Source organism: Mandrillus leucophaeus, unplaced genomic scaffold, assembly GCF_000951045.1.
Source record: "Mandrillus leucophaeus isolate KB7577 unplaced genomic scaffold, Mleu.le_1.0 Scaffold95, whole genome shotgun sequence".
In the NCBI taxonomy this organism is placed as follows: domain Eukaryota; kingdom Metazoa; phylum Chordata; class Mammalia; order Primates; family Cercopithecidae; genus Mandrillus; species Mandrillus leucophaeus.
Genome location: NW_012110363.1, coordinates 5,324,625 through 5,347,313, shown reverse-complemented (window position 1 = coordinate 5,347,313; position 22,689 = coordinate 5,324,625). Strand labels below are relative to the sequence as shown.

General features: G+C 36.6%; 1 protein-coding gene across 3 annotated transcripts in view; it reads right to left on the bottom strand.

The window, feature by feature from the left end:
- The window catches only part of RAPGEF2 (Rap guanine nucleotide exchange factor (GEF) 2), a 177,641-nt gene that overhangs the window by 74,942 nt on the left and 80,010 nt on the right, over positions 1-22,689 (bottom strand). Inside the window, exon 1 of one of the 3 annotated variants that reach the window (XM_011970527.1) lies at positions 15,708-16,193. The exons of the other annotated variants lie outside the window; for them this stretch is intronic. Within the exon in view, the coding sequence (XP_011825917.1) occupies positions 15,708-15,767 (60 nt within the window). The 5' untranslated portion in view covers positions 15,768-16,193. Of the gene's footprint in view, positions 1-15,707; positions 16,194-22,689 lie in introns of those variants that run through there. 3 annotated transcript variants of the gene reach the window in all.

Sequence of the window (22,689 nt, the reverse complement as noted above, 5' to 3'; positions counted from 1 at the left end):
TTCACACCATGCAGATGACACATCGGAACCAATAACAAAAGTTTTCACTCAAGCTTTGACATTTCGACATGTAGTAGATATAACTTAAAAATTTTGGAAAAGAAATAAAGAACATACTGGAAAATTATTTTTTAAAAATCTTTTAAACTTCTCTATGAATAGTTTCTCAACTTAGCTGTAGTAAAAAAAATTTACTATGTTTAGAAAAAAAATTTCTATGTTTATCATTAATCAAAGGTACTAAGTATATCATTTACCAAAGGTATTATCTCTTTTGAGATAAGTGTCACAAACAACTAACATGAATTTGCTTAAGCCTTAAGAGTTTCTTTTCCCAGTATTTCGAAAGGGGTAAGGAGAATCAGATAAAAGAAGATATTATAACTTCCTATAAACACTGTATTTAGAGCAATAAGAAAGCAAATAACAACGTTCCTCTTACATACTCAGCATTAAATTATCTTTCACAAAGCAAAAGGCATTTTTTAAACCGATAAAGCAGTATGTGCAGTTATAAGAAGTATAGAACTCCCACATCTTGGCCTTTACATTCTTCTTCTTAAAAGAACGCAGCATTTATGAGCCCCATAATGACTATTTTAAATCCCTGAATCACATTGCAATAGAAAAACACTGTATAGCACAATGTATAATGGTATATTTAAATACAGCTCCAAATCCCATGCTTCTATAATCTATATTAAGTTGTGAGCAAATAAAGACATTTCTACCTTGATCATTTCTTAAGCAAAGGTTAACCAGAAAGGCAAGCCTTAGGAAGAAATAGAATACATACCATGATGTAGTCTCTTTCGTTAGAAAAGGCAAGAAAAACAGATTTAAATTAAGACTTGGTGTATAAAAGCCGAAAGCATAGAATTTGTATCCACATAATGAACTGATGTCTCCTCTAAAGACGTCAGATTGCTGTTCAGCTAAACTATCTAAAAATACCTCCTTGCAAACACACACACGAAATGACTACAAAGACAGGTCTTACTAAGCAGCTCGACTTGCACAAAATCACTTAATAAGTGGGAAAAAACTGAAGTACTTAGGGAAAAAATAATACAAATTTTTCATATCAATTATGGTCTTTTATGAGCTATTTTGCAAACCAGTACCAATGTGTAAAGAGTAGTTAATAAAGGATCTTAAAGCAAATCGTAATTAATCTAAGATGTCCAACAGAAAATCATGTTCTACGAAGTTAAAATCAAATAAATAAGTCTCTGAATCACCATCAACATTCTATTTAAAAATCAAGAAAAGGAAAACATCCTAGCTGAAAAAGCAGGAGTCGAATTCATGGATGCCACCGTGTGTCAGGCCATGTGCCAGATATGTAATTCCTGCAAAACCTATGAAGTATGCATCATTAACAGCACTTGACAGATCAGGAAAAATGGTTCTGAACATTGAAGCAATCTGCCTACTGTCACACAGATACAGAGAAGAGTTGGGTTCCAACCCACATAGGAATGACTCTAGAGCATTACAATCTAACAACAATAACTGGCATTCACATAAGCTTTACAGTGTGCAAAAAGATTCGGATGACATGAACTCTAGTTTTCTCATTTAAACCTCAAGTTTTCATCTAAAGAATGAGAAGCAGAATCCCATTTTGCTCCTAATATTGTTAGATGACTAAAGAAAATCACACACACACACACACACACACACACACACACACACACACACACAGAGTACTTAGTAAAATAATTGTAATTACTACTGTAACTATTAATAATTCTTTTTTCTTTTTTTGAAACAAAGTTTCACTCTTGTTGCCCAGGCTAGAGTGCAATGGCCCAATCTCAGCTCATTGCAACCTCTACCTCCTGGGTGCAAGTGATTCTCCTGCCCCAGCCTCCCGAGTAGCAGGGGTTACAGGTGCACACCACCGTGCCCAGCTAATGTTTGATATTTTAAGTAGAGAAGGGGTTTCACCACGTTGGCCAGGCTGGCCTTGAACTCCTGAATCTTCAGGTGATCCACCCGCCTCAGCCTCCCAAAAGTGCTGGGATTACAAGCGTGAGCCACCATGCCCAGCCAATAATTTTCAAAATAATATTGTGAGGTAGACCAGTATGACAATCATGACCTCTATTTTGAAGGGAGAAATCAGTAACTTTAAGAAGTTAAATGACAGCCAGATGTGGTGGCTCACGCCTGTAATCCCAGCATTTTGGGAGGCCAAGGCAGGTGGATCACGAGGTCAAAAGATCGAGACCATCCTGGCCAACATGGTGAAACTCTGTCTCTACTAAAAATACAAAAATTAGCTGCATGTGATGGTGCATGCCTGTAGGCCCAGCTACTCAGGAGGCTGAGGAAGGAGAATCGTTTGAACCCGGGAGGCAGAGGTAGAGGTTGCGGTGAGCCGAGATGGCGCCGTTGCACTCTAGCCTGGAGACAGAGCGAGACTCCATGTCAAAAAAAAAAAAAAAAGAAGAAGTAGATAAATTACTTGCCTAAGCATTGTGCAGCTAGCTAACATCAGAACAAGAACTCAAATCAAGGTCTCTGGTAAATAAATTACTTTATTGTTTTACTACACAAAAAAACCTAGTTGGAATAGTTCCTTCCTATTGCTGTGTAGAGGTCCACAGTTGAAAATAAATTAAGATTTTTGTTTTAAATATGCTTACTAAAATGCTTGAAGATAATATGCAATGAGTACCATTAATAAGTTTTGCTACACTATGTATGACGCTTCAATATAGATCCAGTTTGTTCTCAGGCTCAGGGTTAACAATTCAAAGTCACTCATTAACTTTATTATAAACAAACTGACGACAGTATCTTTTTCCACAGCAGCTCTGGATGACACTTCAAGGAGGAAACAATACAGAGAAAGGAGTAATATATACACACGTGGCTAATAAAGCCAGCACGTGACATGAACTCCTTCAAGGATGTGCTCTTGTCCTACCTACTCTAACACCACAGCCATCATCATCACACATACACTCTTTCCAGAGAGTAGGGACCGAATACAGTGCCATTAGCAGTGCCAAGGAAGAAGAATCCATAATCAGTGGATTTCAGGGCACTCTGTTGTGGCCAGGTGAAAATATATCTTAATACAGTTTTCTAAAAGGTCTAATTATATTTCACAGTCAAAACCGTAATAAAGATAAACCTAATTATTATTTATTTATATGTATTTTAAATGGCTAAGACTATGTTGCCAAGTCAGTCTGGCTGAGAAAACTCTTTCATCTGGCTATATACTAAAATTAGCTCCCTATAGATTACTTATCTAACTAGAAACAAATTAAGAGAGCAATTATATCACCCAAATAGTAAGTCAAAGCAGGATTATTTTCTAAATCCAAGTCTAAAAAAGGATAACATGAAAGACCTCTGGCAAACCATATGGATGGGAAATTTCAGATAAGCATGGTGACCTGCTCCTAAAAGGTTAAATTAACAAGAGAAAATGTGCATATAGGCCAGGTGCAGTGGCTCACACCTGTAATCCCAGCAGTTTGGGAGGCCAAGGCGGGCAGATCACTTGAGCTTAGGAGTTAAGAGAGCAGCCTGGCCAACATGATGAAACCCTGTCTCTACCAAAAATTCCACAAAAATTAGCTGGGTGTGGGTGTGGTGACACGCACCTGTAATCCCAGCTACTCGGGAGGCTGAGGTGGAAGAATCACAGGAACCCAGGAGGCGGAGGTTGCAGTGAGCTGAGATCACACCACTGCACTCCAGCCTGTCCAGCCTGGCTGACAGAGTAAGACCCTGTCTTTAAAAAAAAAAAAAAAAAAAAAAAAAAAAAAAAAAAAAAGAGTAGTTCTTCAAAACAAAATTGTATTCTTGCAATTCTGTCTAAGACTGAGGAACAATAAAATACTCTGGTTTTATTTCTATCAGGATCAAGGTAAAGTTACTCTACATTTTATGTCAGGGATGGTAGCAGTTATGACATGGCACTTATGAAATCCCTTTGAAATCTATTTGAAAGAAAATCACCTCTAAATGTTGAGGGAGGAATAAACTGTTCGTGGACTTTCTGATAAGAATTATAATCCACAGGACACACTGAAAACAAAAGGAACTGTCCATCCTTTAACCTATGTACAAAGGACAGGTATTTCACGTAGCTTCCCCAAATAGACCTGTGTGTGCACATGCATCTGCACATACAAGAAAATCCTACCAATGGCTCCACCAGGCATTAGCGTGTGACTTCGAGAAAGTTACTTTATCTCTGTGTCCCGATTTCTTTAGTATGTGGAGGCAGCACTCTCACATTATTGTGAGGATTCAATGAGATAATAAATGAAGAGTTTCAAACATTGCCTAGAACAAAGGGAGCCTTCCATTTTAACTAATGATATCATTACTGTTGCTTTTTCACTCTAATAACAAACTAGTAAAAAGAAGGTTGCTGCTGATATGGAACGGTAGGCGATGGAAAAGGCAAACCAACTTAAGGACAGTCACCTAAAGGAAAGGGAAACATCAAGTGTACTTGTAAAAGACAAGTGTACTGTCTCTGCCTCACGTGTGTAACAGGTTTGATTTTCCTTACCTCCTGGATAGTGTGGATAAAATCTTCCTACAAAAATATAAGACTTGTATTTATGGGTTGTGTATTATTCTAAGCACTTTATAGGTTTTACCTCATTTAATCTTCACACAACCATATTACCTCCGTTTTACAAATGAAGATTCCATGTTGAAGGGCCATACAGCCAGGGTCATACAGCGAATGAGTGGGGAAGCCAGATTATATATCCAAGTTACTGATTCTAGAGTTTTCTGACCACAATGCTACAGCTCTTACTAATCCCTTCTCTTAACATAACTTTGTTCACAAAGGTCACAACTGGCCAGATTACTGTTTTCGTAATCACATGTGCAAACTATTTCCTAACGTGGGCTATTTTTATAGATGGGTTACTAGCAGCAGTTTCACTTCTAAGTCAGATTCCCCCCTTCCATCCACTGCTAAATTTCGAGAGCTCCTGTGGAACCCTGAGTAGTTATTTCAATATATTTAAGTACTCAGGTTCTTTAGGGGTAGGAATGATAACATTATATAAATTACAAGAGTAGAGTATTTAAACCAAAGTGGGAGCAGGTCATCTTCAATCCCACTCTATCCTGGATTTTTTCAAACCCTGTGTTCCAGGACTTCCAGATGACTCTGATGCACAGCTCAAATTTTCCAAAACTCCCATCTGCCTGAAATGCCTTTATTCACCATGTTCATACGCATTCACCTGGTGGGCCCCAGCTACCCCCTGCACACTCCTCAGTCAGCCCCCATACATAACAGTGGGTACACAGGTCAGCAGATCCCTCATCTCCTACTATCATTCTGTGAGCAACTCTAAGATAGGGGACGTCTTATTCACAATCAAATAACCAAGACAAGTGAATGGTGACACTGAATTTTCCTTAACAAGTGAATCTGCTGTAAGGAACCTGGGAAGGTTAACAGCATATCCAGTTCTACTATCTGCACATTACTATTAATGTAATACACAGATGTTATTATTGAATATATTAAACATAAACATTAAATATGTTAATGGCTAATACCACATTTCGTGGATTCTAAAAGTTTATTTCATTTCAACATCTTTGAAATTAAGATCCAATTAATAATCAATGAAAACAAAGTACTGGGTCATTTAAAGTAAGGTGAGTCAAGCAGTGACATTTTCATGGAAACACATATACAGTCAAATTTTAAAGGAAAATAACATCAAGGAATTCTTGATCCTTTCATCTGCTGACATCATAAAGTTAGCAGTGAGTAGACTGTGCCCAGATCAACAGAGATAGCTTGATTCTACTAGTCACCCTAAAAGACCATACCCATGAACGTTAACACCACACTGGTACCCTGGCCACACCAAACAATTTCATTTCACTATATTCAATGGCTAATGGTTTTCTAATTATTATATGTATCCACAGATGAGACCAAAATTCCTTGAGTTGACATGCAACGGCTTCTGCAAACTGACCCCTCTCATCAACCCAGCTTTCCTCCAACTGCCCTGGCATCTCAGCCAAGTTGATCCACTCACTGCTCCTTGATGGCACATGAGCCTTTCTGATTCAAGGTTTTAGCTTGTTCCTTCCGCTTTGCAAACGTTCTTCCCATTTCCTTTTTTCTTCCCATCTTGCTTATGTCCTACCCTTTACTGGTAAAATTTGAGTCTTATTTGCTTCTTTGGGGACAACTCAATTACGGGTGACAGTCTTGCCTGTGCATTCCTATGTATTTTTTGTTCGTTCACCCAGTATTTAAATATATGTTACTCCAACTAGATGGAAAATTTTCAAACCACAGTTTCTAATCTTTTACAGAACTCTGAAGAAAACCCACAAGAAAACATTCAGAATGTTGTTTCCTTATTAATACTCTCTTCTTACAAAGCAAATAAGCATAACATACAATTTCAAAACATAATGGAACTGCTCAGATGACAAAAGAACAACAGTAATGTAAATGTAAATGTTTTGTAATTTTTTTCTCTCCGTTCATTTTCTGCAGAGTGCTTCTGCACTAGTCAGTGGCTGTTCTTATATAAAAATGTACTTATTTTAACCTATACGTTTTTAATATCAATATAGATTTACTTCTTTTCTAATATCTAGCAAGTACTCGAAATGTTAATTTTTAACGTTTTATTTAGCTGACACTGAAGACACTTTCATTAAGAACTAAAATCTGTATTTTCCTCTTCTTTTGAAATACAGTCCCTGACTAGTCTTGCTCTAAGAAACAGCTACGACATTTAAAGTTATCCCTATTTCTTTTTCTAGGAAAAAAAAAGAATTTCGTAATATCACTTCTAAAGATCTTTTGTGAGGTTGTTCAACAGACATGCTTTAATTCTTATTTATATCAGGTTGTTAATTTTTTTCAGAGGGGAAATAGGGATAATGAAGGGTAAAGAAATCTGGGAATATGCCCAACTAAAATGAACACATTAAAAGATTTTAGTGATAAAAGGCTCACTATATACAGTGCAAAGGGAGAAGAAATGTCACCTGTGTTTATACTTTCTTTAGCTGCTATTTCAAATTTTATTTGTTATAACAAACAAGACACAGACCAAGCTGCTGCCTAAATAACTGTAACAAATAAAAAAATCTGTGAAAATTAGGTTAGCTATTCAAAGTATACCTTCTTCTACATAAAATTGTTTTAAGTTATTTTTACATTTAGGTAAATGTTATCCCTAAAATACTATGATTTTGACATTTGACTATTTCAACAAATGATACTCATTTCAACAGGAAATAGGTAGTCCTATGCATCCATATCTTTAAGTTGCCATTTAAAATGAACTTGTATACCTTCAAGAAAACAAGTAAGTGTAAAATTAATTAGTCATAACGAAAAAGCTAATTTCATCCTTCACATTCTTAGTCACTGGAAACCTGGGGCATAAATTTACTCATCGCTCATTTTTGCTAAACTTCCCGCAACCCCCACCAACCCAGCCACTATAGGCCCAGTGACTAAAGAATCATTCTAAATCTTTACTGACAAGGAACTCAAGGCAATCTCCTTTTTTTTTTTTTTTTTGAGACGGAGTCTTGCTCTGTAGCCCAGGCTGGAGTGCAGTGGCCGGGTCTAACAGCTCACTGCAAGCTCCGCCTCCGGGGTTCACGCCATTCTCCTGCCTCAGCCTCCCGAGTAGCTGGGACTACAGGCGCCCGCCACCTCGCCCGGCTAGTTTGTATTTTTTTAGTAGAGACGGGGTTTCACCATGTTAGCCAGGATGGTCTCCATCTCCTGACCTTGTGATCCGCCCGTCTCGGCCTCCCAAAGTGCCGGGATTACAGGCTTGAGCCACCGCGCCCGGCCGGCAATCTCCTTTTCCACTACTATTAAAGATACTATAATACGAAGTACTTAAGGTTTAAGTATTAAAATTACTGTAGTACTTTTAGTAGTCCTTCTCAGTTCCATAGTACCCATAAAAATTATATGGCAGAATTCTCCCATTTAAGTCCAAATATTTCTTAATTACTGAGAAAAATAAACAAGAGTGCTCCCACTTAATAAAAATACTTCAGAATGCAAAAGTGGGTTACCCATTTTTTTCCCCTAAGAGAGGGAATGAAAAAATTACAACTCTTCACTTTTTCACATTTCATGTTTTATTGTCTTCATCATGAAAAGTGTGATGTTCTTTTTTGCCACTTTTATTAAATTTTTGCCCACTGAAAATACCCTATAATAAGATGACTCCATTGTAATCTGTATTTTCAACTCTATTAGAGAAGAGTAAGAAAATAAAACATCTATGACAAGAGATAGAACATATATTCTCAAAATTCAATTTTTACTAATAAAGTAAGCAAATCTTAATTCTAGTTTTTTTCTACACACCAAAATTAAAAATGAGAGTATGGATTAATTATATTTACACATACACATACTTACATATGAAATAAGTACACGTATATAGATCTATCAATAAAGGGGAAAGGAGGGTATGTTTCATTTAATCATCAAACCAAGTCAATATTGCAAACCAGTAATGTATCTCTCTAGAGTTCATTGAAGAAGAATATAACTTTGATAATTGTAAAGAAATTTTTCAGGCTGTCACTTTATTAATAAACGTAAGGCTAACTCATGCCTAAGATTTCTCCGAAAACAGCCTTCATGATGAATATCCAGTGTAAGTTGTAAAAGAGAATTTGGTCTATTGATGTGGAATGAAGAGATCTGAAGCATATGGGGCATATTTATATAGTGACTTCAGAGTACAAAAGAAATATAGATAGTGGATGATTGATATGATGTATCATAGACTGTAATTATAATAAGATTCTTATATATCATACACACACACACAAGCAAAAGAGAGAAAAACACAACAAAACTACATACAAGGCCTATGTTAGAGGTTCAATTAAGAAGAAGAAATGGCAGAGGGTGACAAGTGATTAACTCTTTATGGCATGGGTGTTTCTGTACCAATAGGAAAGACAGTGAGTGGCAGGGACCATTGGTGAGCTTAAGAGAACTTCTTGTGTGATGCAATATGTTGCATTTTTAAAGTCTGCTCTGTTATATCATGTCTTTAAAGTAGCTTTAAGGTAGCAAATTTATATCTACATTCCCTAATATATCTTTTCTATTGGTTTCTTAATCTATGTTCCAAAAACCAGACACTATTCCATTTAGCCCATTCTGTGTAATACCTAAGACAATACTAATAGCATTGGCATCTTAATACTATATGGAAATAATCACAAGCATGTGTCATGTCTATAAAGACCACTTCTTAAGGATGAAGAAAAAGTAGGTCAGAGAGAACAAAGATCTCAGAACAAGGATATTAATAGAGACCTTAAGGACACATTTACAAACTTTCATTTAAACTACAAACACACACACACACACGTGTATATTTTTATACATGCTCACATGGTTATATCTGTATGTAGCTATACTTAGACACTCATTTTATTTTTAAAATATTTTTCAAAAACGCTTATAAGCAAACTATATTTGAATAAAATATACAATGATAAAAGTTATTTGATCTAAATTGAAAAGGCTTTCAAAAGTTTATAAAGAGCATTACAGACATGACAGTAATAAGATAGTTTTTCTAAAATGAGGGATATAAAGTAAGCATTAAAAAGTACTTCATTAAGGATTGAAAGTAACTGTAAAATAATTTTACCTTTATTGTTAAACAAAAGAAAATGAAGAAAACTTCAGCATTCATCTGGAGGAATTCTTAACAGATTACCTGAATAAATTAGGAGTTTGGTCAAACCTCTGGAGGCAGATTAAAGAAATGTCAGGGCTGGGTGCAGTGGCTCAGCCTGTAATCCAGCACTTTGGGAGGCCAAGGCAGGCACATCACCTGAGGTCAGGAGTTCAAGACCAGCCTGGCCAACATGGCGAAACTCCGCCTCTACTAAAAATACAAAAATTAGCTGGGCGTGGTGGCGGGCGCCTGTAATCCCAGCTACTTGGGAGACTGAGGGGGAGGAATGCTTGAACCCGGGAGACGGAGGTAGCAGTGAGCCAAGACTGCGTCACTGCACTTCAGCCCAGGCGACAGAGCGAGACTCCATCTCAAAAAATGAAGAGAAGAGAAGAGAAGAGAAGAGAAGAGAAGAGACGAGACGAGACGAGACGAGACGAGACGAGACGAGACATGTCAGGTTATGTTTAAGGAATACTTATACCTATGAGACCAAACTTACAGAGCATTTACTTTGGTGCATTTTATATAATATTTAAAATGAGAAAGAAAGAAATAAACTGATTACTGATCTTACTAGGGTTAAATGGTTAAAGGAGAATAACTGAATTCCTAATGATACATTTTGAGCATTTACTTTTTCTTAAGTTCATCATTCTTTTTCACTAATCTAAATTGATTTTATTTTCAGATAGATTTTTTAATGAATTATTACTAAAAATATTTAAAAGCAAAGATACGAAGTATACTTATTTTGACTAAAAGTAAAGATCTTACTTTAATATGTCCTCTGTGACATAACTGGATACACAGTGATACCACTGGAAAAAGCATTGTCTTACCCATATAAGCAGAGCATGTAATGTCTTGGCAAGTTTCTAAATACATTTCTTCACTTTTAATGGGGGTAAAAAGATCTATTATTTGTTGCCAGGGTTTCTTGGCCCAAATCCAAGGCAAGACGACCTTGTCCTTGAATGAAACAACAGGATATGCTTCCTCTCAATCCCCTCTGCTAGCAAGCACAGTGGAAAATCATGCCAAGAGATAAGTTTATTTCATCTCAGGAAATATATCTGTTATAATAGACAAAATAAAGATCAGATAATGAAGAGGTGGAGTCTCACCCAGAAGAGGTGTACCCTAGCCTCTATAATTAGTCCTGGTGCTTTTTTCCTACATTGCTAAGGAAAATCCATCAATCAAAATATACTAAAGAAACATTCTACCCAATGTTTACAGACAAGGTCAAACTGTCATGGTAATATAACTCATTTTTTGTTAATTGAGTTCTCTTAAATCTGTTCCAGTTGAAAGACAGGAAGGAGAGGTGAAGAAAGAGGTTACACTCCTTTGCTGCATCTTCAAAATAGTCATTAATTTATCTGGTATTCTAACATCCTCCACTCCATCACCTGTACTGACCTACTTCTCTCTAACACAAAACTCCAACAGTGATGATTTCATTGTTTTTCCTCAGAACCCTCATATTCTTCTACATCTTCCTACCTTGGGCCCTCACATGTTATTGTTCCAGCCTGAAAAATCCTTCTCTATACTGTACTCTTAACAGCTGATAAACAGTTTTAAATTCCAGCCATACCGTTTGAACACCTGGAATTCATTCCAGATGTAATCTGTCATCTAACTGTAAAGACCAAACAAATTTATAAGCATCAATTAGAAGAACTAATAAAATTAAGCACTGCATATTAAGTGATCCTGATTCCTTATTAACATAGAGATAAATATGAAGCGATAAGGACCAAGTCAAAGTCAAGCCATGAACACAGCAAGCTGAGAAATGAGAAAAAAAAATGAACCTGGAGTGTTTCTCATCAGGCCAGCTTGTCCTAAAATAAAAGAGCCCAATATTATACGTTTATAAGGGAACAAATGTAGATTATAGAGGGTCTTAAGTGACCAATAGGAATTTAGAAAATATGGTTAAGTTATATCCTTCTTGGTTAAGGGGCTTCTGAATGATGAAAATGATACTTATGGCTACAGATGAGTCATGGGCGGTATGGACTTAAGGGAGGTGATCATGAATTGAAGTCAGGCTCCACCGTATGCAGAGTTCACTGGGGCAGAAACAGGCGAGACACAATGGCAAGGTTCAGGACTTCTAGTAGAACACAAGTGGCCACGGTCAGGCACTCAGAGGTTACAAAGGGAATAGGCAGAGGAAGTTGAGACACTGAGCATATGTTTAAAGAGTTAAGCAGCAAAAAGGAAATGTACACGGTAGGGCCAAACACAGAAAAGCAGAAGGAAGAAAGGAACTGTGCTAAATGGCAACTATTCCTGACCATCTCAACTCAAGTCTCAACATGATTTCAAAATGGATAGATGTACGATTGACTCAGCCAAGCAATGAAAGTTTTGTAAAATGATTTTGATCATGATATTCTTTCTGCTTGGCATGTCACATATGCCAGGAAAAAGACAGCTGCAGGAAAAAAAGCACTTTTTCAAGTTGTGTATTCCACTGGTTAATACTAGCTCTCATAATTATGCAGTCTACACACCGGAAGTAGACTAAATTTGGTCACACAGGGATAAGTAGTGTAAGTCGGTGGTTAAGGCAATGGCTATAAAATCAGACAAACCTGGGTACCAATGATGGCTCCACCACTTACTAGTAATATGCCCCTGAAAAAACTCTTTTTAATCTCAGTTTTTTCATATGTAAAAAGGTAATACTGTTTCTTAAGAATTGAGATAATATGTAATATAGTGTCTGCTATGCAGCATTACTCTATAAATTACAGCTACTGCAATTTATTCCCATATTTAAGTAGGGCACTTTCTTATGTGTACTACCATTTTTATTATTATTTAATCATGACTTGGGCTGTGATTTAAGTATAGCACACTATATAAATCAATTTCTACAAAAATGTAAAATTTAAAAACATGTTATCAGTTTGATAGCATCAAATTAATTTATTTTAAAACTTTTTTTTAATTTACAGAGTTTCTACTCCATCCTATATTGTGGAATTTTCAAAGGCATCTGAGCTGGACAAAATGGGGAGAGAAGAGCTCCACTTTAAAAAACAAAACAGTTGGTAAATTGAGTAAAGATACTTTTAATGCTAACATTTTCCCTAACTTAATGAGCCTATAAAACTTTTCTTCATCTACCATCTATTAACAGTCTATCCAACTAATGGTCCACAGTAGTCTTTAGAAAAATGCAGTCTCATAATACAGTTCTGAAATGTTAGAAATCTCCTCTTATTTTAAAAAGAAATCACAAGATTTTTACATTTTTATATTCACAAAATCATGAGATTCCTCTGAAGACTAACAGAAAAGCACCACATGACTATAAAAATACAGCCCAGTGCTGGGTACATTTCTGGTGACATGTGGGTATTCATCTTAGTATTATCAATCAACCACATAAAATGGAATTGGGGGGAGGTGTGATAAAATATGTAAAATTTACTAGTTAAAAAGGTTGAGACTTTATTCATCCAAAAGTTTAAAGAGAAATTCAATGGTATTTATCGTACGTCTATTATGTGCCAGCAACTAAGGTATGCATCGAATGAGAGACAACAAATAAAGAATAAAAGCCCATGAGATCTGAAAGGTTCTGATAAAGTAGAATAACTGAGCTTACTACTTGTGCCTTGTCATAGCTAAAAAATGCCTCCACCCCAAATTTAATGGTTTTTGTTTTCTAGTACTGCACTACCTGCTGCAGTCAAAGAAGCCAAGCCATTAAAAAGTCCACAAACTTTTTGAAGAAGCAAAAACAGAAGTATTTGTGAATTTAATAAATTCTATTCATTTGAAATTAGCTCTGACACCATAAAACCTCATAGGATGAAAAAGGGGCCATCTCACTCATTTTTGCCCAACAACTACATTGAGTCATTTATTGAGAGCCTGAGTAATTATTTTCTTATTCAACTCCTCACACACAATTAAAATTTTAAAGGTCTGATTATTACATAGCAAGCTCAATAGAATCAAAGGACTAGTCAACCATGATACAGCAAGATCTTGATATCCTAAGCAAGCTGCATGTGGCATCTTGAGATGGCAAATTCTAGTATTTTAAGTTCTAACCAGAGTATCATGGGCAATACCACTCACATATTTTCTATAAATTGCTTGATCCAAAGTTATTTTATCGCTAGTGTTAGTCTAATATCTCTCTAAATTATAGCAAAATATAGGCACTTGTCAGGAAACAAACAGGTTTACAGAATAAGATCAGGGACTGTAGTTCAGGCACTACTAGGTAGTATTTGTCCCAACTGGCCTTTTCATGAATGTAGTAATATGTTTTCCTTCTCCTGGCAGTAAATGGTTTTAACAACTTTCTTTTCTTTTTTAAAATAGAGATGGATTTCACTATGCTGCCCACAGTAGTCTCAAACTTCTGGCCTCAAGCAATCCTCCCACCTCTGCCTCTCAAAGTGCTCGGATTATAGGTGTGAGCCACCACGCCCAGCCAACAATTTTCTTTGTTCATTAAATTTATATTATTATTCATTTAAATACCCCCCCCCACAAACACACACACATACTTTAAGAAAAGACATATGAAACAGTTAAGTAAAAAGCCTGGGGTTTAACTTTTATTTCTAAGGTTCCTCAAGTATAGCTTAACTAACACACTTACTTTTACCTGGAAAATCATGACTACAGAAGAGTTTAATTTCAAAGGCCCTGTTAAGAAAATCAAACTACAATGGAACTTCTCTACAACACCCTTTCCTACTAGTGAAATTAAGTTTAGGGCTGGTCTTTCTCTGGATCTGATCCAAAGAGAGTTAATTAGTGAAGTACCACGAGGACCTCACGGTAAGGGGCTGGGCTCTCGGCGCAGCGTCATAACATGCTTCCCACACAGCCGCTGCTTTAAGCGCAGCTTGCATGGCTCATTCCTGAGGTGAGACAGTGCGCAAAGAATCACTTCGTCTAAGAACACCTCTTGGATTTAGTTGGTAATTTTGTTCATAATGATGAACAAAACCAAATTATACTCATGAACCTAAGCATCTAAATACTCTACATTCATGGCCTCCTATCTATAAACTTACAAAGCCTCAGCGACTTATTTCCACTTTTGAAGTTTACCATCTTATCTTCTTCAGAATACATGAAAGACAATTCCTACACTTTAACAACCTGCTAGATGCTAGGATGTAGAAGAAGGCATTTCAAAAATACTTAGACTACTATACAAGCTGCCTAAATTCATGCATTTTCATTTTGAGGATTGAATATATTTATGTATGTATCAATCAGGTGAATTTGTGTGATGCCAGAAAACTCCCAATATGGTGATATAAAAGTAGCACTGTGAGAACTCACATTCCTGAAACAGGAGGCTCTGACTTGCTGTTAGGCATAGAAAAGTCTTTCTCGGTAGCTGCCCATGGGATTTCAGCTTGATAAACACATAGCTGACTCATGGGATCAATTATAAAGAAGCAGTAATTTTTTGTGGCATTAAAAAAAATCTGTGTTTTCGTAAGTGATGAATACATGTTAAGAAGTCAGATAAATCCCACTGATCGCTTTATTACCAAATCAATAACCAAAGCTCTCCCTCCTACACTCAAACCTACATGTGAATTCCTCACTATAGATTCCTGTTCTCAATAACCTTTCTGATGATTTCTCATTAATTTCAACTACAAAAACATTTTTTTTTGAAAACTATTCAAGTATTAAGTCGAAGCTGAACTGTCACGCTTTAGTTTCTGAATATAAAAATCAGCTGCCCAATATTTCTCAGTATTAGTGATTTTGCTTTAAATAAATTGCTGGTCTTGCTTCAAATTTTTAAAAATTACAACATTGGAGGAACAAGGCAGTTTTAATGTACCCTCCCCTCCTCCAAGCAGACTATTATACCTTCTACAAAAACTGTTTTCCCTCAAGAGAAAGAGCAACATTCCCATTTTAAAGCAGTTCTCTATGACGTGCTATCAAAGCACAAGCGGCATTTGCGATACTTACTGAGTGTTTCTCCTGCTGGCCCATAACTCCATGGTTAGCTGGGATTGCTAGTGGTTTCATAATGAAGAAACATATGCTGAACTGAATTTACACATCATGTACCAATCTCTCACGATGGCAAGTCACCCTCTACAGCATTAAATTAAAAGAAAAAGGAAAAAAAAAAAAAAAAAAAGAGGGAGGAGGGAAAACCAAGCTGCAGCTTAAAGTGTCACTACTGGTAAGCTTAAAAACCCTTCACACTTGTAGACCAGAAAAGGAATCCGAACAACAGTGTTCGTCTCCATTTTTATAACATTGAAACTCTAACCATCCTAGGCTATGACAAGACCGAGAAAACCTCATACAGCTCTCAGTCTTCCAAGAGAACAAGATCATTTCTGAGATTGAAGAACAAGAGGCAAAAGAAAAGGAGAGGAAAAAAAAAAAAAGAAAAAAGCTAAAATGGCTGACTGCACACAGACTCCCCTCAAAAAGGCTTAACACAGAATTATATTAGTCAGGGTGGTATAAGAACCAGGCTCTAGCATTCAGCCAAGCATTGTTAATACCCTTGTTTCATCTGCAATCACACATACAGAACCCTCCAACCAAGAGAAAAAAAAAGAAAATGAAAGAAAGAAAAACATCAGGGCAGAGCGTGTGAATCGGGAACTCCTCCCTAGCTGCTAATGATGCTGACAGAGTGGTGACCAGTGATCTCTGTCCCACTCCACTAACCAAGTTTGCACAATTAATCTTAGCAGCATGACACTGATGGACATTTAATTTAATGATGTCTGTTCCTCACACTCAACACAAGCATGCCTGCTAGCAAGAGAGCCACTAACAGAAACACAGCACATGCACACACACAATCTCAAAAATCATGAGTCTGAATGCAATACACCAATATAATTACATTATTGTGCTTACTTTGGAGGACCATGGCTGCAGGCAGTTGGCATAGCAACGCACAAGGAAAGCCATTTCCTGGATAGAAAGCTTCCTTTTCTAAATAAAAAATTCCTCTTAGGAAACAAACGGCATTGCTGCTTCCTGCAGAAAGCAAGACACTGTAGTCTGTCTCTTAACCTGCAAGGCTCACACTCAATGCAGTTCTAGTGATGTAAGTGGATTTCTCTCTCACCCTCCCTCTCCCTATATACACTGAAATATTCAGCTCAAATGGTACACACATTCCTTAAGACTCGCCCCCTCCTCTACTTAACCATTTCACTCATTAAGGTAGCAATGGACAATTCAGATAAAGTAACAAGCTCTTGCCTGTATTCTATCAGCAGCTGTAGGTTAAGCAAGTCTCAGAGGGATGGAATCCATTGATTGCTGACTCCAAATAATATCACTGAAGACAGGGTGGGAAAACGGAGCAAGGACTTACTTGAACAGCTTTGAACTAAAATATGATTTTTTTCCACCAAGGTGAAGATAAAGGAATCAATGTGACCTCTATCCCACCCTCAAATATCGCTGTGCTATAGTAAACAAATATCTATCAAAAATTTATAAAATGCACACTTGACAAGCATTGTATAAATTTAGACGATGTGATTTTCACAAACACCCACACACACACACACACACATACACACACACAGATGCACATATTGCCTTGCAAATAATATAAAAAATTAACCTACCCAGGTTTTTTTAAAAACCAAACCAAACTTCAGGGGCAGAGAGTTGAAATAAAATGAGGATACATTATTCTATTACAAACTCTTAATTTCACGTAGGTATGTAGGTATTTGAAAGACTGCATTATATTTGACAAAGAATAAGGACATTTTAATTCTGAAACACTGGTCAGCTTTTCACAGTCAGGTTTATCTATCAATGATGGCACATGTAAAGAAAATAGATACAGAAAATGCAGCATTTTTAATAATTGACTTTGGAATTGTCAGTGCTTGCTGACTTGTGTTTCTTGACTACTACCTAAGACTCTGCCCACCCTATTCTCTTTCCTTCTTTCTCCTCATATCTAAAGGCAACCATTCCCACCACATCACTCTTTTGGATCCTTCTCCAAATATTACCCATTATTCTTCTTCTGCTATGTATGCTTAACCTCTGCCCCACAACCAGAGTCCTCCCTGCCAGCTTTTAAATGTGCAGGTCTCTCCCATCTCAAAAACAAAACAAAAACAGAAACATTCTCTAGACCCGGTATTTTCCTCTTCCTCCACTTCCCAGACAAATCTCTCAAGAATCTGTTTTGGTTTACACCATTCCTCATCCCATGGAATACTCACATGATGAACCACAGTGATCCTGTTACGCCACTTCTACATCTAAGAGTTTCCTTAACATCTCTGTCCATGATCAATCCATCACAACATCTGTTTATTACATTCTCTAATTTTTCTCAAATTTAGATTTCTCTTTGTCTTTGCTGTTATCATCCCACTCCAATCATTATTTTTTGCCTTGAGAACTGTAAAAGTCTCCTTAATTAACTGTCTAGATTCTAACTCCATCCACCCAACCTATTTACCATACCACCTCCTGAAATCTTATAAAAACTAAAGCCTAATCATTTTGCCCTCATCCACTAAGCCCCCTTTACAAATGAAAACAAAACACTTCCATGGCTTCCCACTGCTCCTGGCATAAAGACCAAAACTCTTATCATGATCTGCAAGATTTATACGTTTTCCAGATTTACACCCTGCTCACGGTCACTCTCTGCACTCCCAAGTTGCATGGGCAGCTCTTGCCTCCCTGATAGACAAAAGGGCCTTTGCACACGTTATTTCCTCTGCCTGAAACTTTCCTTCTTCCTTCCTTTCCTGACTGATGCCACCTCCACCCCCAAAAACATACTGGTGAAATACCCTCAGAAATCTCATGTTAGTGTTTATCCCTTCATGGAAGCACTTATTTACTACCATTGTAATTTTGCATGGAGTTCCAAGAGTATTTAAGCAGTTAGTGTCTGCTTCCTCCACTACACTCTCATCTCCACAATGGCTGGTGCCACATCTGTGTGTGGGCACTCCTGTGTTCGCCGCCCCAAGCACTGCAGGCACTCTCATTCTTGTTGAGTGAATGAACCTTTCACTGACTGGGAAAGGGCACTGGAAAGACCCTATTTAATCCTCTAGACTAGTTTCTGTCAAAATCCCAAATATTTTTCTATAATATTCATAACTAACAACTTAAAAGTAAACTTCTGCCAAAAGGTAGAAGCAACCCAAGTGTTCGACAGATGAATGTATGAATAATAGTCATACAAATGTGGTATATGCATTATTCAGCCTTCAAAAGGAATGAATTTCTATTACATGCTACACCACAGATAAAACTTGAAGACATCAAGCTAGAAATAAGCCAGTCACAAAAGGATAAATACTATACAATGCTCTACTCTAGATATCAGAGTAGTCAAATTCACGTAGGTACAAAGCAGAATGGAGGTTGCCAGGTGCTGGGGGAAGGAGGGATTGGGGAGTTATTGTTCGATGGCATAGAGTTTTAGCTTAGGAAGATCAAAACAGTTCTGGAGATGGATGGTGGTAATGGTTGCAAAAACAATGGGAATGTATTTAATCCTATTGGCCTTTTACACTTAATAACACATAAAATTGTAAATTTTATTGTTACTTACATTTTATCACAATTAAAAAAAAGTAAATGGCAACTCAGGGATTAAATAATCAAGTTCTACACCTTCCATCTGGCCCGTGTCCCACAAAACACATATCCATGAGCCAAAAAATTCTTCTCAAGGTTATGTCAAATTACCCCCATGCTGATGGTGTCTGACTTTATATATGGAGGTTTCCAATTGCTTGCCTCTCTCTGGAAAAATGTGTGACTTCTCTCAAGATGGAAACTAACCTAATCGGGGAACCTGATAGATGAAGTAAAATCACACATCCTCAGGCACTGATGCTTTTCTGTGCTGAGACTTGGCGTGATCTCTCAGTCTGGCTCCACGCCTACAACCTACACATCTTAAAACTCATAATTGTAATACAGAAATTTCATTATCCACACTATCTTGTATGTTGAAACACAATTATGACAGGTTATAATATACTAAACACTGCTAAAGAAATAAAACATAAACAAAGGATTTAGGGGAAACCCATATTATAGATTTTATACAAAAAAGAATAAATCACACTTACCTTGACGTTCACTCTAATTTGGGTTATGTTTACCTCATTCCTTAACCATTACCAAGTAGCATTAACTAGATCCGGTTAAGAAAAAGAACCATGTAAGAACTTTCTACCCTGTCAATAACATCCAATGACTTCTAAATTATCAGTAACAACACTCCAAAAAAATGGAGATTATATAGTTCAGAAAACTACTTAATGCAAAGGCTTTCCATGCTATATTTAATACCATTATATTCTTTCTTTTCCACCTGAAGTATTCACTTTCTAATTACTATGAAATTGAGAAAAATGGTCTGTTCTCAGTAATGATTAATCATACTTAGAACATATACAGTGTTTAACCATAGATCTCAATGTGCTTTACAAACATTTAATTAAACTTCATCAAAACCCAAGGGAAACAAGAGAATAATGTACTTATCTTTCATAGAAAAATAAAGTGTATAAGATCATAGAGTTAGTAGCATAGAAGAATGCAAAATAGAATTCTAGGTTTAATACCACTTACTTCACTTAATAGTTAAATATTCCCTCTCACCGCTACCACAGAGGAAAAAACTATAGAAGCTGGGGAAAACTTGTGGGTATAGCAGAAAGAAGTCATTCTTTGATACTAGAAAACAAGAAAGTTTACAAATCGGATTTATAGTCTTTCATCGTTCCCCCCAAAAATGTCATTTTAAAATGCAATTTTCTATATAAGTACATCAAACTAATTACGCACGGAGCCAATGCAAAATAAAAGATGGCAGACATGGTCAGAAGTTTTACTTTCTTTTTTCCTAAAGCCAATACATCCCTCATTAATAGTGCAATTTCTTTTAGAAGAAAAGTTGATTATCTGATAAACTTTATATTTTAACTCAATCTTACATTTTCACATCATCTATTTCATCCTTGGGTTTACCTCACACAAGTCCTTGACACACCCCACCCAAAGCAGTCACAGAAGACACCTGGGCTAAAATTTCACTTTTCTGCTTTCATAAAGTGAAATGGTACTTCTGGTTCATTATTAAAAATAATTTAATTATGAAATAAAATATGAAAGGAACCAATGCAATGGCTGACTCATAGGAAATGCTAGATGCTAACTAAACATCTAAGTGAATCTAAATACAGTCTTTAGAAACACAAGGAATCTGTTGAGCTCGTGTTCAGTATCAGAAAAACCTAAATGAGAGTTCAAGAAAGATCACCAAGATTTACTCCACAGATACGTTCCAAGAAAATGTTTTTTAAAAAAGTTTCTGATAGCAAACTGTTTATGTAGCATCTGATTTGTAATTGAAAAATTATGTGGCAACTATCTATAAGAAGTATAAGAAAATTATGTGGCAACTATCTGTAAGAAACATTCACATGGAGCATGTTAGAAGGGCAAGATTAAAAGATGACATGAGATGGAGACATGCAGAAAAACAAAGAAGCCTGTAAGTCCATGAGAAATTCCCACGTGGGACTTTTAAAAATGCACTTACTTGAAAAATGGGCAGACCTTAACAGCAGATTTAACAAAGCTTACTTCATTTCCTAGAATCTATCTTTTAAAAAGGCCAGACTTCACTTACAAACCTCTGCTCAAGGTTTCGGAGGTGGAGTCCTTCAACAGTGGTTGTGAATTGCTTCCACGCTGTTTCTAGGGGCGAGGCCCTAGAACAAGGCTCCCCACTTTAACATTTCACACAGCAAGATGGCAAATGTAAAATATTATCTTTATTACTAATTTGACTGTAATATATTCCCTTGGGATTACTATGTTACACGAGCACAATGATCTGTTAATTATCCCTCTGTTTTTATTTAAGAAAAACAGGAAATACTGCATCACAAACTGGGATTATAAGTTAGATGAGGGCAACCTCACAACACTTATCTGATATTGTCAACGACAGACTGGGCTTTATCCCTAGTACTTGACACACAGTAGTTCGCAGAATGAATCATAAGTGATTCCACTTCAACTTAGAAACTAACCTGTTAAATATTATTCCACACTTTTTAAGATGGGGAACCAGACACAGGATGGGTGAGTAATCATAAAAGATGTCTAATTTCTTTACTGACAAAATCTGGAGTTTTAAATAATTTGATAGGCAAAAAGAGTAGGCTAAAACCAGTAAATTTAAATTTAACAGGAATAAATATAAAGACCTACATGAATATTATCAAAATGTCACCTGTACAAGAAAAGGATAGGGGAGGGTCAGGCTTAAGGAACAATTCACAGGTGAGTGGGAGGTAGAAGGGGTTATCTATAAAACAGAGCAAGCCAAAAGCTCTCTCTGAGCCAGTGTACAATCCCCAAAACCTTAATATAATCTCAGGTTACATGATCAGGCCTATGATGTCCAGAGCAAGGAAGACAGAAAATTCTACTGTTATCTGCACTGCAGGGTATTATAGGACCTATGCAAACAACAGCAAGCAGTAACTGGTTTAGGAAAGCTACAAAAAGCTGGTAATACTTAATACAGAAGAAGAGGATTAAAGGGTGGATCTTTATAAACATCTGAAACACAGTTATATAAAAATGGAATATTAATATTCACTTGTGTTGCTTTAAAAGAGACCTAGAAACATGAACTAAAATTGTGGAGAGACAGATTACAGCTAACCATAATAGTTTCTTAATAATTAGCCCTTTCCTATAATAAACAATAACTGTTAGGATTTACTAAGTTCAAGAGTTTCTTAATAATTAACCTTTTCTGGCCGGGTGCAGTGGCTCATGTCTGTAATCCCAGCACTTGGTGAGGCCGAGGTGGGCGGATCACGAGGTCAGGAGATTGAGACCATCCTGGCTAACACAGTGAAACCCCGTCTCTACTAAAAATACAAAAAAAATT